The 16,847-nt window shown below is 25.5% G+C and overlaps 1 protein-coding gene and 1 long non-coding RNA gene across 7 annotated transcripts in view; one reads left to right on the forward strand and one right to left on the reverse strand.

Moving 5' to 3' along the window:
• LOC135924795 (sushi, von Willebrand factor type A, EGF and pentraxin domain-containing protein 1-like) overlaps positions 1-16,847 on the forward strand; it is a 59,881-nt gene that overhangs the window by 20,270 nt on the left and 22,764 nt on the right. For 4 of the 6 annotated variants that reach the window (XR_010571410.1, XM_065459906.1, XM_065459902.1 and 1 more), the window contains exons 2-4: positions 2,506-2,832; positions 13,992-14,165; positions 15,079-15,252. Coding sequence is in view for 5 of the 6 variants with exons in the window: in XM_065459906.1 (XP_065315978.1) it covers positions 2,506-2,832; positions 13,992-14,165; positions 15,079-15,252 (675 nt within the window). In the remaining variant the exon portion in view is untranslated. Of the gene's footprint in view, positions 1-2,505; positions 2,833-13,991; positions 14,166-15,078; positions 15,253-16,847 lie in introns of those variants that run through there. The other 2 variants (XM_065459903.1, XM_065459905.1) reach the window with 2 other exon arrangements.
• On the reverse strand, positions 4,136-4,399 carry LOC135923853 (uncharacterized). The gene is made up of 3 exons (XR_010571279.1): positions 4,318-4,399; positions 4,229-4,273; positions 4,136-4,178 (listed from the first exon to the last, which is right to left on the reverse strand). It is a non-coding gene; the product is annotated as an uncharacterized LOC135923853 (long non-coding RNA).

Below are 16,847 nucleotides of genomic sequence, written 5' to 3' on the forward strand. Positions count from 1 at the left end.
TAAACTAGAATCTTCAATAATAATAAGTTCTTCCATTTATTGTATCCAATTCTACCAAAGCACTCATCAAATTCTCCTCATAATTACAACATGAATACCTTTTTAAAAAGCAAAATTTTTCAATCTTATTTTCATTTAATTTATTTGTCATGGATTTTTAATATAATTTTTAAACATTTTTAAATTTTTTTTTGACACCTAAGACCCATAAACCCTCTTTTAAAGGGAGTTTTGGTTTAGCAAAAATACGAGGATCCTGGTTTAGGTTCACATCCCAGATTATTTTATAATATTCAAATATTATGGATTAATATAAATATTTATTTGAAAATTATTCTTAAATGAACATGGAAACCTTTTGCTATTTCTTACAAACATTCTGATGCAAAGATAGATTGAAAAACTGTAATAAAATTTCAAAACAATTGATTTATCAATGATTTGGAATTGAATATGGGGAACATTTGTATAATGTTTTAAATTGAATATATTCTAATAATATGCATAATTAATATTTCTAAGTTGATTTTATATATCCGCTAGCATAATAATTATTATATACAAATTTGAAAAATATACTGCTTTTCTACTATTTATAGATTCAATTAAATTTATAATCGTTTGCCTGAAAGAATAATTTTACATTTAATAATCCCTTTTTTTTAAATTAAATTTGGAATGAAAAAATAAAATTTTCTTTGAATCCAATATTCGATGAATCGGGATTAAATAATGATTTTAATTCTTAAAATACCGATAATAAATTATTCAATTCATACTTGAATCCAATATTCGATGAACCGGAATTAAATAATGATTTTAATTCTTAAAATACCTATGAATTATTCATTTTACACTAATTATTTTAAAAAAATTCTTAAGAAAATATAATCTACAAACATTTTATCAGAGATCTGAATGCCAGGCCCTAAGGCCTGGCCGTATTTTAATTTTTTTAAATATACCCGGGCCAGGCCGGGCCTTTTTTTTAAAAAGATATCCGGGACGGGCCGTATATTTTAAAACCAAATATTTGAAATCGCCATTATTAGCTATAAAAATAAAAAATAAATCAAATATATTTTTAAAAATCCGGGTCGGGCTGGGCCGGAAATAATTTTTGAAAAAAAAATCCGGGCCGGGTCGTTCAAGTGGTACTTCTGCAGGCCTCTGAATTTTATTGCAAATTAATAATTATTTATCAAAAAAAATTTACAAATATTTTGTTGAAATTTTTTTCATTTTTTCACACTATTTTTATAATTAGCTAATTTTGTTAATCAAACTTCCTAATTAAAATTGTTATGCAATGCATTATTTCAAAAAAGTTAAAGTAAGTTAATCAATTTTAAGTATATATAAGAGTAAAATATTAGAGGTTTGTAATGGGCGAGTTCTAACCGAAAACCCAGTTTTAATTCACCCACTCGCCCATAGTTCTAAAAAAGTCTGCCGCCCATTCATTTAAAAAATTTGTTTAACTGGCCTACCTATTATTTTATTTTATAATATATTTTTACTTAACTTATTAAATATGCATGGTGGATTACCACACACCTGACAAAAATTTCTCAGAAATAAATTTCTCAAATGAAAAAGGGATAAAAATTCCACATACAAATCTTTGGAATTTGTAAAAAAACATAGAGCAATTTACTAAACGCTTTGAAGGATTTTTGGCCTTATTTTTCTATTCTTATAAAATTTTTGCCCGGAAAAAAAAATTATTGAGTTATAATAAACGAAATATCAAAAATCCTATATTTTCATAAATAATTATAGTGAGGTAATAACTTAATTTGTTTAAATTCCTGTGCATGCGAAAGATCATTCATTATTCGCAAAAAAATGTATAAAAACATATGTATGCTCAACGATTGGCCTGAGCTTATTTATATAAAATAAAAGAAATATGGATTTGGGATTTTTTAGTATATATTTTAAAATATCAAAAATTATTTATATTAAAGTTTAATTTTAAAATCGAGTTTATATTTGCTTAGGCTTCGCTCAAAAAATTTAATGAAATCTATATCAAAAACCAGGAAATTAAGCCGTTTTAGAAATTGTAGAAAATACATTTTTTAAATTTTCAAAACTTTATTCTGTTTTCTTGAAGTTAGAAAAATTTTAAAGCAAGTTTGATACAACCTTAACAAATAATTTGTTATAAAATGATTAGAATCAAGAAAATCTAAGAAAATATTAAATATATCGTTATAACATAACAAAAATTGAACATCTTTTGAAAAATCTATATTTTACTCATTCTTATACAGTTCAGATTAATCATGTTATGATATTGTATTAGAAAAAGGAATTATCATGTATTTATGACTGCTTAACTCAGTCTCCAAAAGGAAGATGAGCTCACAAAATTTTTTCAGTGAGAAGGGGCTTTATAAGATTATATCGGATCATTATTTTGTTATATTTTCATCAGGACATAATGTTTAGTTTTATATTTTTAATATAAATTAATAACTTTTTTAATATTTAAACAAGATTTTTGTATCATCCCACCAACTGTTAACAATTCGTTTTATTCTTTGCTAAATATTCCGCTTTCACATTTATCATACAAAAACGCTGAAGCCCAGCAAAAAATTGATCAAAGTTTTTACACATTACCCAATCGAATATTAAATTTACAGAAAAGTTATATTTCTGGAGTTTATAAATTTCCGCCTAACGCTCAAATTCAATATCATTGCAATGAAGGCTATTACCCAGTTATGATTTTGAATAAAAATTATTCGCAATCAATGATTTCCAAGTGTATTTTTATCAAGGATAAGCTAAAATGGTCAACCCCATCCTTTTATTGCGCAGGTAATCAAAATTATTATTTAAATATAAATAAATAAAAGTTTCCAAACTGGAATATTCTACCTTGGTTTTAATTATTTCCAATATAGTCCTATTCAAAAATGTATCGAATAGCAACGAATAGGATTAGTTTATTTGTTCTTTTAATACGAATAGACAATTATTCGAATAAAACGAATTATTATAATTAAAAAATATATAGAGATTTTTTATACTGTAGTAAATATATATAGTGAATTCCTTATCAAATCAACCCTCATAATTTTTTTAATTTTGTATGTTGTTAATAAAATGAAATTTTACTTCCTTACACCCCTTAATGGGTAAGATATGGAGGTTTAAAGCAGGGATCCAAACCGAACCATTAAACCGCTAAAAACCGGTATTTTTTATTGAACATAAACCGCTAAAAAATTTCTAGCCAAACCTAAACCGAACGGCTAAAATACTTCTGAACCGGTTCGAGCCCCATCATTTTATGCTTATAAAATAGTGTGAAAGTTATTACTAGCAAAAATTTTAATTATATTCGAATTGTTAATATCATTCACATTTGATTTATAAGTGTCAGTCATAACCTTTATAAACTTTAGTATATTGCCATTTTAAAACATCTTTTAAATATTTTAAGCTTGTAAATTATAATGTTTAGAGAAAAATTAAATCCAATAAATAAATTATTTACATATAGTAATATAAATGACACATCAAAATGTAAATATTAATGATTGTCAAATAAATATGAAAGGCCATGTTAGAACAAATCTTGAGCGTCACATAAAAAGAAACCACCCTCTAGAATTCTATAAAATTAACAAAATATCACAACAAAAGCTAATAAAATAAAAAAAGTTTTAGATGTAATTAAGCCAACAGACAATAGAAGAAGCATTAAAAGAACAAACAATATCAGTAAAACTAAATATAAAAAATAATAATCGATGCATGTATTGAATTGGTCACTTTTAATTGCAGACCATTCAAGTATCATACAGTGAACTTTTTTTAAAAATTTGAAATGGAAAGCAATCATAGGGTTGATAAATATCCTAAAACCATTTAAAGTAGCTACCAAGAACTTACAACTTGAGCAGCTAACTTTAGGGGATTTTTATGGCATATGGCTAAAAGTTAAATTAGAAATTTCTATTTTTACTTCACCCTTTGCTGGAATAATAGATGCTATGAATTTTGGAGAGAAACAACTTTTAAACAACAATACCTTTTTGTCATGCCTATATCTTGATTTAAGGTATGTTTTAAAAATATTATATTATATCTTATAAATTTAATTACTAATCTTATTTACCTTAATTAATAATTTTATTTTACTTTATATATTTTTCTATCTATTCATAAAAAATATTAAGATTTTTATAATGATATTTTTAATTTTTACTATATACATATCAAGTGCTCCTGACTGAAGAAGAAAAAACCAAGGCTAGAGAGCATATTATTAAAATATGGTATAATATGAAATTAAACTTTGTTATAAGGGTGGAGGATTCTAGTGGAGGATAATCAACGCCGGTTAATGTATCTTCATCTGAAGAGGATTAGGTAGAAAGTCTTCTTAGAAAAAAGTTGGTAACAAACAAAATCTGTTACAAAAATCGGAGAATATTAGAATTTTTCTAAAAAACCTAGGTTAAATAAAAATATTTTAGACTATTGGAGAAATCAGAGTAATTAATAGCCAGAATTATGTAAATTGTCTGATATAATACTGGCAGTGCCGGCTACCCAAGTTAGTATGGAAAGATGTTATTCAACAATTAAATTACTATCTCCATATAAATGTAATATGAGTGAACGAATCTTGAAATTATATTAATGGCTTAATAAAAAATTTTTAAGTAAATAAAGTTAAATATTGTTCATATTAAAATTAATCATTGATATTTTTTTCAGGGATCAAGGCAATAAACAAATAAGTTTTATTATATAATGTATTTAAAAAATATTAAACTACAATTTAACTATATTTTTAACTTCCAATCTATATATAAATTTATCCTTTATATATATAAAAAAATCTATTAAACAATTAAATGAAAAAATGGTGTTAATTAAATGCATGTAAGATATAAAAATTGTTAATTAAATGAATGTTTATATAAAAATTTTCGCTAAATAATAACCATTATAATAATAATAATCCATATTTAACAGTTATATTTTATTTATAAATTAAATATTATTTTATAAAGTGCAATTAGTAAAAAATAAGGTTTTATATATGTGTTTTTATTTTAATGATGAAATAAAAAAAAGTTTTCTTCCCTATACATAATTCGAATGTAGGTTTGAATACAAAAGTGTTCAAACCGGTTTTTAGAGGCTCGAACATAACCGATATTTTTATTTTTTACTAACCGAACCTGAACCTTGAACCGTTAATTTTATCCGAACCTAAACTTAACCTATATTCGTTTCGGTTTGGAATCCTGGTTTAAAGAGCTGAAAAATAGTACTTTTTTGACAAAGTGAATGAACTTCATTAATATTCAAATATCTTAAAGAATAAATAAAGTTAGAGCAATAATATAAATTTTATTATATAGCTTAATAATGAATCTTAAATATGACAATAAAATAAATGTGATAGAAACCCGATTGATATTTAAAACCAAAAGTACAAAACTAGAAATGGCTCTAGAAAAATAAAGATATTTTTTTCAAAATTTTTTTCTGTAGATGTATATCAGACTACTTTATATTTATATAAAATCTTAGACTGGGATGAACGTGGGCCTAGGAGTTTTGACCATTTATATAGCTAAAATTGATCAAATTTAACATAAATATTATCATATTTATAATTTATTATTTGATGCGAATTCAATAGATTATATACCATTTCTGCTGACAAACCCCGCCAACTAATTTGTAGATTATTTAGAAAATTAAATAATTTGATTCCTCATTCTTATAGGTTCACAACGATCTTTATTTCAAAACTCATTATAATTCGTTTCTCAAAAGGCAGACTTTCTAGACACTCTGCTATCAATTCAATCATTAGTAGAACCCTGAAATCCACAAATATTCCCTGTACACTGGAACCCACTGACCTTAGCTACGATAATAGACCAGATGGAATGACGCTAGTCCCTTGGAACCAAGGTTTACCTCTCGCTTGGGATTATACATGCGTAAATCGTTTTGCCAGATCTTTTTCTGCCAATCCATCACGAAAGCGGAGAATACAAAAACTAATAATATTGTTACCTTAATAATGTTTTGTTCGTTCCGGTAGTCTCAGACACCTGTGGATCATTTGGACCCCAAGCCCTAAAATTATTCAAAACAATAGGTCAAAGGTTATGTTTAATCACAGGTGATCCAAAAGAAGGCTTTTACCTTCGACAAAGAATATCAATTAAAATCTGTCGTTCCAACTGCATATCCATACATGGGTCATTAAGCCCTGCCGACCATAGCTAAATATAAAAAAATTTTTCCCCTTCTTTTAATATATTTTTATATTGATTATGTTAATATGAAATTGTTATATTTTTTTTTATAAAATTAATATATTTTAATAAATAAAGATGTTATTTTTATCCAATTCATATGTTTGCGATTTCTTAGTTATTACTAATTTTAAGAAATTATGCCTTTGTAATGCAGGACCATGCACAAGTATTCAATTGGACCAATAATCAGACCACTATTTACCTTTTCATGACTTATTACTGTTAAGAAGGCTTAATTAAACAAGCAAATTTTGTTATATCTTGTTTAAAGCACAACGCATATGTATTTTATTTATTTCAAACAAAATTGATATCTTTAAGGAATGATTTAGCAGAGTAGCCAAAATTCATTATTTTTTTGATGGGGTAGTTACCCAATATAGAAAAAAAAGCTTCATTAACCTCTACAATCATGAAAATTATTATGGTATGAAGGCAGAGTGACATTTATTTGTAACAGCACCTGGTAAAAGTCCCTACGACAGTTTAGGGAGTTCTACTAGACGGTCAATAAATTGAGCAAGTTTGCAACGTTCATATGATCATATATTGACAACAATGGATTCATATAACAATGCAAGAAATAATATAAGAGGGATATATTATAAATATGTAAACAATGGTAAATATCTAATTATGAAAAATTATCTTGAAAAGAGGTTTTTGACAGCAAAACAAATTTCTGGTACAAAAACTTTTATACTTTTATTACCCTAGAAGAAAATAAAATGAAAGGCAAAATTTATTCAACTCTTCGGGTGATTTAATATATAATATATTTTAAAATTTTTGTACATTATTATAAATTTTTGATTGTATAACATGTAAATATAGAAATGATTTAGTAAAATAAAGTTATAAATATGTTTAGAATATTTTGACAAGTAATTTCGAGGAAAAATTAACCAGAGTGTTAAATAACCAACATTGCCCCCCCCCCCCTGCCCATCTCAAATATATTTTTTAAAATAATAAAGTAAGGGTCTTTTATTTAGACATAATTGTTAAATAAAAATTATTACGTTAGTATTCATTAAATTTAAATATGAGGTCATTTATTTTAAATTTGATCAATTTTAGCCATATAGAGCGTCATAACTCCTAGACTCACGTTCATTCCAGTCTAGAATTCAGTACATAAAGCAGTCTGATATACTTCTACAGAAAAAAAAATTGGAAAAAATTCCCCTTTTTATGATTTACGGTTTTGTACTTACGGTTTTGGATATTAATCGGGTTTCTCTCACATTTATTTTATTGTCATATTAAAGATTTATTATTAAGCTATATAATAAAGTTTAGATTATTGCTCTAACTTTATTTATTCTTGAAATATTTGAAAATTAATGAAGGCATTTTGTCAAAAATGCACCATTTTCCGCTCTTTAAACCCCCATATCTTAGATAGTAAGGGTTTTAAGTGTAAAAACCCCTTACTTTCCTCCCTGCCAATATAATCTGAAATTTATAACAGTAACTGAAACAAATGCACTACAAAAACCCCTTCAAATTCTTTATTTAATAATACAAAAATTCATAATATAAAAATTCATAGTCATACAAAAATTCATAGTCATACAAAAATTCATAGTCATACAAAAATTCATAATATAAAAATTCATAGTCATACAAAAATAAGTAAACAAAAATTATACAAAATACATTGTGGTGATCCACATTATTTCATACTATTCATATTGATCATCATTTCTGACATCCATCTCTTCACACAAAGGACACCAAGCAACATCTGTTGTTCTCCTTTCCACTCCCATACCCCAGGAAAAATTAATTATCATCTCAGAAAATTACTGACATTTTTTTTCAACAGCTATAACAGTAAGGAAGTAAAATTTTATAATTTTCTTAGTTATAATATATTACCAATATACAAAATTTAAAAAATTATGGTTAATAATTGAATTGACTTTTTCTTTGTTGATTTGATATAGAATTCACCTTATACATATTTTTAAAATGCAAAAAAGAAAAATTTAAAGTCTTAATAAAACAAATTATTCCATGCAGGGGCGTAGCCAGGATTTTTTCATGTATATTTTATTGCTTTATCCTGCTTGGTAGTTGGCTTAAAGAGGAAAGGAATTATTAGTAAAAAATAAGAACGAAGAATATACAAGTTCAAACTATCTGGCATTGCGTTAATATTTAGTGTCTTATTAATACTTTAATCAATTTCGCCAGCCATTAAAATAAATAACCGAATTATGAACCAAAAACTAACTATGATATCACGGCATAAGCGCAAAGTTAGCCAAACATCTGAAATCATTATCTCTCAAATTTTTGGAAAAATAAATAAAAATTGCCAAGATTGACATCATGTTAGAAGGAAAATTATTGAAGCAATGAATAATATGTAATGCATGATTATTACTTACTTTCATCAATCAGTTTTTCCAGTCAATAAATAAAAACCGGTTATAAGCGAATTAAAAATTACGTCACGCACGTCTTTAGCTGAATCTTAAATATGAATTTGAATTTCAATTCAAAAATCAATTTCATCTAAATACATTAAGGTTTCGCTTTCCCCGATTCAGGATATTTTTAATTATGATTCTATGTACTACATAGATGTTATTTTTTTTCAGTTTGTTTAATAAATATAGAAATAAAATAGTTTAAATCATTAAATTTTAAATCGAGATTTTAAGAATCTGATATTAAAACGAAGTGCTAAGCATGAAGTTTACCAAGATTTTGAAAACACCTATAGGCTAATATGTAATGCTTAGTAACATTTTAGTATAATCTTCAATCCGCTTGGTAAACTGTAATAAAAAAGTTATTAGCAAAATACGAAAATTACTAAAATTGATACCAAGATTCGATAGAACAAAGATTTTAGAAAAGGCAATTATAATTAAATTAAATGAACGAAATATCTAAAATAAGTTTTACTATTATCATTAATCCTTTTTATCATACTCAATGTGGCTGTTAGCTTTTCTACTTTACCGGTATTAGAAAATGGGGTACCAAAATAAAATGGATTGGTTACTGTAAAATTGAAAACGGTTAAAATAGCTAATTTTTTATCCTCAAACGCTAAAGTTAAACGATTGTTTAGTTAAGTAATATTAATTCTATGTATGCTTTTACATAGAAAATAATCCCATACGAATTATAGCGTCCTTGGGAAGCGTCCCTTTTTCTAAATATTTTTTGTATCTTTAATATTGTTAATTTGTAAAAATTTTGATATTTTTTCAAGCACTTTTCTAAATAGAAAAAGAAAATTCCTAGATGATTATAAAGGAATAGAAATTTAAGGAGGGAGTTTTATCAACTTAAAAAAAATAAAATAAATTTTTTCCCATCAGGCGGGGAGGGGGGGGGGTGTTCAATTTCTAAACCCTTCTTCCTTTGCATGCACCATTGTAAATATCTAATTTGTTAACAATATAAATTATATTATTAAAATTATAATTAACTGTTTTTTGAAGGAAAAAAAGTTAAAGAATAAAAAAATTCGAGGTTATAGGGGGGTTTATAGCCTACCCTCCCTCTTGTACACGACTACTAAGATTTGTATTAACTATCAGTCCTATTCGAAAACGAATTGAACTAATACTAAAGAATACGATTTTAATAATTTGATTGGTCTGTTTTGAAATAAATAAATCCAGAACAATTATTGATAATTTTTAATAAAATATAATAATTTATTTCTATTGATAACCAGTTCAATCTGGCCCATCATATGATTAAAGGTACATCAACTGCCCGTGAAAGGCTTTACGCAGTTGATGCTAATTTAATATGATATTTCGATCAGCTCAATTCAGGCTTTCTTTTTAGAGTTAACAGCCCAATGTATTTATTAATCTAACTAATTAACATGATCATCATGTAGTAAACATTTTTAAAAAAAATTTCAAAATACTTTTGTATAATCATTTTAAAAATTAATAAACAAATTATGAATAATAAATTATTCTATTTGTTAGTAATGCAATTCGATTCGTTTTTAAATAGTACTATATCCAAATAACAGCGCTTCCTTGGATTATGTATAAACGCTTAAATAAGATGAGTTCCCCGTAAAATAAACACCCAGGAAAATATACACCCGGGAAAAAACCCCCAGAAAAAACCCCTGGATTTTTTTTTCATATTTATAGAATTTACTTAAAACCTAATAATAAAGATATATTTTTATTTGGATTATAATGCATATTCTCAATGTATAGACAAATTAGTAATTTAGAAAAAAATATTATAAAAATATAATATAATAATAAGCTAAATTTCTTTAGGCCCTAATTCATTATTTAAAGATTACTCATATACCCTTCATAAAAAAAATGCTTAAACAAGATAAAATGCTGAAGTCATCCTTAATAACGATATTAAGTAGACTAAATTTGACAAAATTTTATAATAAAATATATTCATTTTATTGGTAAATCATGAATATGTATACAAATTTAATAATTTAGAATAATTATTATATTAATTGACATCGAATATTAAAGTCTTATAAAATCTGGAAGGCTTCGCACCCCATCAAGGTATTCCTCGCAAAGTTTCTTTAACCGAATATGGGTACTATAACTCTTCGATTTTGTTTTCGGTGTCCAACTAACTACACGCCATCGAAGTTTGGTTTCATTGGTAGCCACCTCGCATTTCATTTTTTAATCATTACCCAAATTGATGGATGTTTATTCCCAACCAGATTTAAAAAACGATGATTCCAACCTTCGCAATGATTATTTCTGCGTTCTTCGTCGGATATAGTGCTCTGATTCACGTTTCAAGTTTCTGGAGGAAATCGAGGCTCAATTCGACGTATTTGGAATTGATAATTCCTTCTTGTAACAAATTCTATAAATATGAGAAAAAAAATCCGGGGTTTTTTTCCGGGTGTTTTTTTCCTGGGGGTTTATTTTCCGGGGGTTTTTTTTCGGGAGTATTTTTTTCGGGGTTTTTGTTTCTATTACCATTTATACTATTTAGAGATATATAAATGAAAATTTTTTCACTCTCGAGTTACATTTACACTGACGAAGTGGAAGGAAATAATTAATAAATTGTTTAATCTTATCTCGAAAAGAAAGTTAATATCCTTTTTGTTTAGTATAATATTGTATCGTGATTATTTCCAAAGCATAGTATAGGAAACCGTGACACATTGGGTTAATGTTAGCCCACTTTATAATCTAAACTACTATTGTACAAGAATGGAAATTTAGATTAAATATATATTTATGTCCATTCCCATACATCAATGACTATAAAAAAGATTCGAAAAATATTTAACATTTTAATTTTACAGGGGAAAATGTGTTTTATCAAATATAAAAATATAATTGCAACCTTTTTCATTTTTTATAAGTAACTTCAAAAATCTTACCAAGTAGATTTAAAGAAAGTTTAACAGAATTATAAAACATGAATTAATATGATTTTAAATGGCCTTTATAAAATTTGAAGGCATGATGGTTGGTTCGAGGTTGAGGTAAGTTGATCCTATTAATTATTGCACATTTATATTTAATTTTGATTAAAAATATTTTAAATGAATATTTATCAATCTAAAATATTAATTTTTATTATAATATTTTTATTATAATTTTATTTACAAAAATTCTTAAAATTTCTAAAAATCTTAAATATTATTTTATTTTTTAAAAAAATTTTAACTGACATTTTAATAACCAATTATCTAAATTTACCTAATTATTGCGTATTATGATATTATATTAAACCTAATATACTAATATTATAATAATAATTTTAAAAAATTTTTATTTTATATATAGACTATTTCTTTTGTGAAACAACTATCATCTATTATTGAACTAACGTACCCAGAATACGGAAACGTAGATCCAAAAAGAAATTTCTAAATTAAATTATCTAAAAAAATTATGTTTCTATAAAATATATACAACTATTTCAAATGGCCTGTAATTTGAGGATTCGGAATGTGTTTTATATATTTAGATTAGTTTTATATTATTTGAATTTATTGAAGTTTGAAAGTAGACCAATCTGCCCCGGGCTCCTCTATTTTTTCTTTAAATTTATAATATATTTTTTTCAATACTACCATTTAATTTGAAAACGAGAATTTGAAAAAGATTCTTGTGTAACTTTTAAAAAACTATATTTTATTTTTTACTCTCTTTTATTCTAAAAGAAAAATGGAATAAGTTATAAGAAGAATCTTGTTTTCTGATTATATTTTATATTCATTTTATTTATTTTCTATATTTATTAAAAATAAATTTATGTTTAGAATTAAAACATTAACGAGATTACGAGCTGAACAAACATCTTTAAATCAAAAATTGTATCTTTCTTCTTTTTCACAAGGTCTTTCTTCTTAGTCAAATTTTAGTTATAAATTAACATTTCAAAAATTTATTTAAATTATTCAAAATGTAATGGGATATTGTTTCCTTTGAGATGATAGATAAAAGAGAATTTTTTTACACTTTTTAAAGTCTGTCTCATACTAAATTAATTATTTTAAAATATTATTTATTTTTCTTTTAAATTTATGCGAAGACATGTACAAAATTTATAATAAAAAAGTTTTAATAAAAGTGATTAGTAATTAGCAAACGAAGCAGATACATAAAGTATTCAATTTTGAACCCCATCATCATAAACTGGACACCTATGTGTGGAAGAAAGTAATAAATTTTATAAACTTTCCTATTTTTCTATGCATTTAAAATAATAATTATTAAAATTTAGGCATTTTGCATATATTTTTGTCCATGGGCATTCTTATCCAGTATCATTTTGTCTGGCTCTTTATGCCCAAGACATTCTTTCCGATTATTAATAACTGTAATGCATAACATAGCTAGCAAAGACATAACAAAACATTTAAAAAATAATGTACAATATTTAAACTTCCAATGGGAGGGGGGATCATTTTGTAAAAAAACTGGAAATTTTAAAACTGAATATTTTTTAAATAATTTTACATACCATTTTTTTGAAAAACTCTTCAAAATAATAATTTTTTATCAATAAAAATACTTCCTTTATTTTTACTACTTATAAAAGTCATAGTCTTTATAAATAATACTTTAAGGTTCCATGTATGTTATTTATTTTTATGAATGTGTTCTTCCATCCGTTGTCATTGGAGTTAGATATGAATATAAGATTTATTTCTAAAAGTTGAATAATCTATATGGCTTTCTATTGGATCGGGATTGATGAATAAGCCCAATTTTTGATAATCCTACCCTCCCCATCCGACCCTTAATTTTAAAAAAATGTCCCGCCTAACAGGGTTTACCTAAGAATGACTTGATCTGAAGGTCCTTTTTAAAATATATGAACTGCGTAAAAAAATTAAAATCAAATTCGACCCAAAACAAAGCCCAAAAATTGCCAGTACCATTAATAAGTGCTCGCTATTTGCTAAAATATAATTATAATATTTAAATATATGTTTATACTTTCTTTGATTCTCTACTTAAAGAATGAAAATGAGGCTTTTGTCAATGAAGATGTGGCATCATTAGCTTTTATCTTAAAGGTGATAGATATCATTTATTTTATTTAGTTATGCTGAAAAAAGGGTTATTTCATTTATACTTAACTCAAGAATGATTTGAAGTCGCATTTATTATTTTTTTAAATTTAAAATACGTTTAAAATTCTTTTGTTTATAATATTTATTTAAAGCCGTTAATTGTGTTCACCCTGGCTTGTTAACTAATGGTCAATTGAGAGGTAATGACTTCAAATATCCCCACAAGGTTTATTATGCTTGTTTACCTGGCTACGAACTATACGGGGAAGAGTTTAGGGAATGTCAATCTAATGGGAAATGGTCAGGGAATGAACCACAATGCAGAAGTAATGTTTTTTAAAAAGAACAATTAATTTGTCTCATTTTGACATATTTTTGTTTAAATATTAAAAAAAATATTTCTCTTTTTCTAACTATTAATTCAGATAAATTTTAACATTTCAATTTTAAAACTTATATATAATATAGTATAGTGTATAATATATTGATCAGGCAATTTTGGGATTGGTTGTTTTATTGCTATCGTCTCATTATTCATATTTTTATTTTGAAAATTTATGAAATTGCCATTCAAAGAGAATATAAAATATTATTTTTAATAAAAAAAATGATTTATATAGTTAAATAGTTATATATTTGTTTATTTATCGCAAATATAAAAGATTTTATCAATAAATACAATCATTTTTTTATTCCTGTATATCTAGGGATGTTTCTAGCTATGTTACAAAATAACGCCCTGTTAATTCAATTTATTTTTAGTCCGTGCTCGGTCCAACTTTTTATTAATTGTAAATCCTGCCAAAAACCTCTATTTATTTTTAGACTCAAGACCTGCCCAAATTTTTATTTATATTTGAGGTGTTTTATTTGAATAATAAGAAAATAAGAAAAAACCTTATTTTTTATTTATATTTAAAAAAAAATACATTTTTTGAGCCCAAAACGGGCCCTGAATTATATAGTTCACGAAGCTCATTTAAATAAGTTAACTTTCATTTGGTTTTTTAATTACAAAAATTATGTGCGATGAGATATTTATACATGGTAGATTTTTTTTATCGAGGCTGAATATAGAATTATAAAACATGATTTGAGTATTTTGCATTTTATTATTATATTTAATAGACGAACTCAGATTGGTTCTAAATTAATTAATTTTCTTTAAATTTTCATTTTATATATAATTATATTTTAGGAATTTTCAATTAAAAAATATAACTGTTATATTTATATAAGTTGTCAGGTGCCAAGATATTCAACATTTTCCGAATGGTAAAGTCCTAAGCAATGGGTTAAATTTTGGTGACATGCTACATTATGAATGTGACAGAGGCTTCAAATTAATCGGTACGAAAGACAGACGTTGCGATGAAAATGGCATATGGATACCTGACCCTCCCATTTGCATAGGTGTGTGTGTGTATATATATATATAATTTCTTATGATTCTAAAACGAATACAAATTGAACAGTGCATTATAGGGTAGGGAACCTGAATTGAGTTAGTCATATCAGATGAAAAATTTATCCGACTATTATATTTTGGATATTATTTTCTGTAGCAACTGTTCTTTTTCTGAAAATGTTTTATGCTATACAATGTAAGAGTTTTGGAATATATTGATTTTAACGATAAATCAAAATCCTTTGAATTTACAGTTTCATATGATATAATATGTTTTTATTTATAAAGAGTTTTAGCAAGTTCTCTTTAAATATAAATAAAAGTTGATAATTTGAGTTTCAAAATAATTTTATACTGCAACTCTTTTTATTTAAGTGCTAATGGAACTTAATATTTTAATAAAATTAATTTCACATAAATAACAATAACAATAAGATTCAATAAACCCACTATATCTTATCATTAACTGGGAGGACAATTCCACAATTAAGTGGGCATCCACCACCCTTTAAAGGACGTATCATTAAACACAATAGACGCTAGTACTATAGTTTTCTAATTTAATAAAAAAAAATTCTCATTTAATATAAAACTTGATAATGATTGACATTGCTATATATCATGAAATATATTTATTACATAAAATTTGCATTTCCTTATATTCGAATTCAAAATTCTTGAATTAATCTTTTCGTGAATTTCCTTGACCTTGACCTATTGGGGCAACGTCTTTGAGTATTACCGCTAACTTTCCCTTATGGTAACTTGAGGTGATGTTTTCACTTCAAGTTAAATGGCGTCTTCATCAGATATTTAGATTCTGCTGATTCTAATGTTATTACTTTTGCTCCATCCTTATCTTCTCTGTGACCCTATTCTCCCTCAGTTGGTTAGCATATTCCCTTATTATTCGATTTCCTGGAGTTTTCTACATTCTTTCCCACCATCCTCAATATAACACGTTATGAATCCACACTGTTTGAACTGCTAATCCTCGTGGTTTCCGTTTTTCATTATGTTTCCTCTTCAGTTGTTAAATTTTCAATTTTTTTTCTTGCATTCGATCTAGTGTTTACATGACAGAATATTCAGTGGAAAAAATCCATCTTAGAAACCTATACCTACCCTTCAAATTTCTCGAGATTATTAATTACACGTTTTTTAATGGTACTTCCTTTATATATTTTATAAAGAATAATTCAAATTATTGTAACTGTAAAAGAGTTATTTTTTAGAAAATGAATTAAATTAAAAATCTACAATGAATGCCATATTATTATAGCATATTGTTTGGCATGAATATGTGTTAGCTAATAGAATTTCTAACCATTTTAAATTACATTAAAAAGAAAGCAGGAAATTATCCAGAAATAAGTTTTTTTTTTGAAAAATAATGAATGTATATAATATTGATCGATATTTAGCGCTCTATTTATATTATAATAAGTTTATAATTAAATTATATAAATTATAGCAATATATTATCTATAAGTCATTAAAAAATGTAATAGATAACACTCTAAATAATTTTACTCTACCTCCAACCCCTTTTATAATATTTGAGTGCAAACTGTTACTACCCCCCCCCCCTCCGCTCATG

The sequence above is a fragment of the Gordionus sp. m RMFG-2023 genome, chromosome 2, assembly GCF_954871325.1.
Source record: "Gordionus sp. m RMFG-2023 chromosome 2, tfGorSpeb1-WG-v2, whole genome shotgun sequence".
NCBI classification, from domain to species: domain Eukaryota; kingdom Metazoa; phylum Nematomorpha; class Gordioida; order Chordodea; family Parachordodidae; genus Gordionus; species Gordionus sp. m RMFG-2023.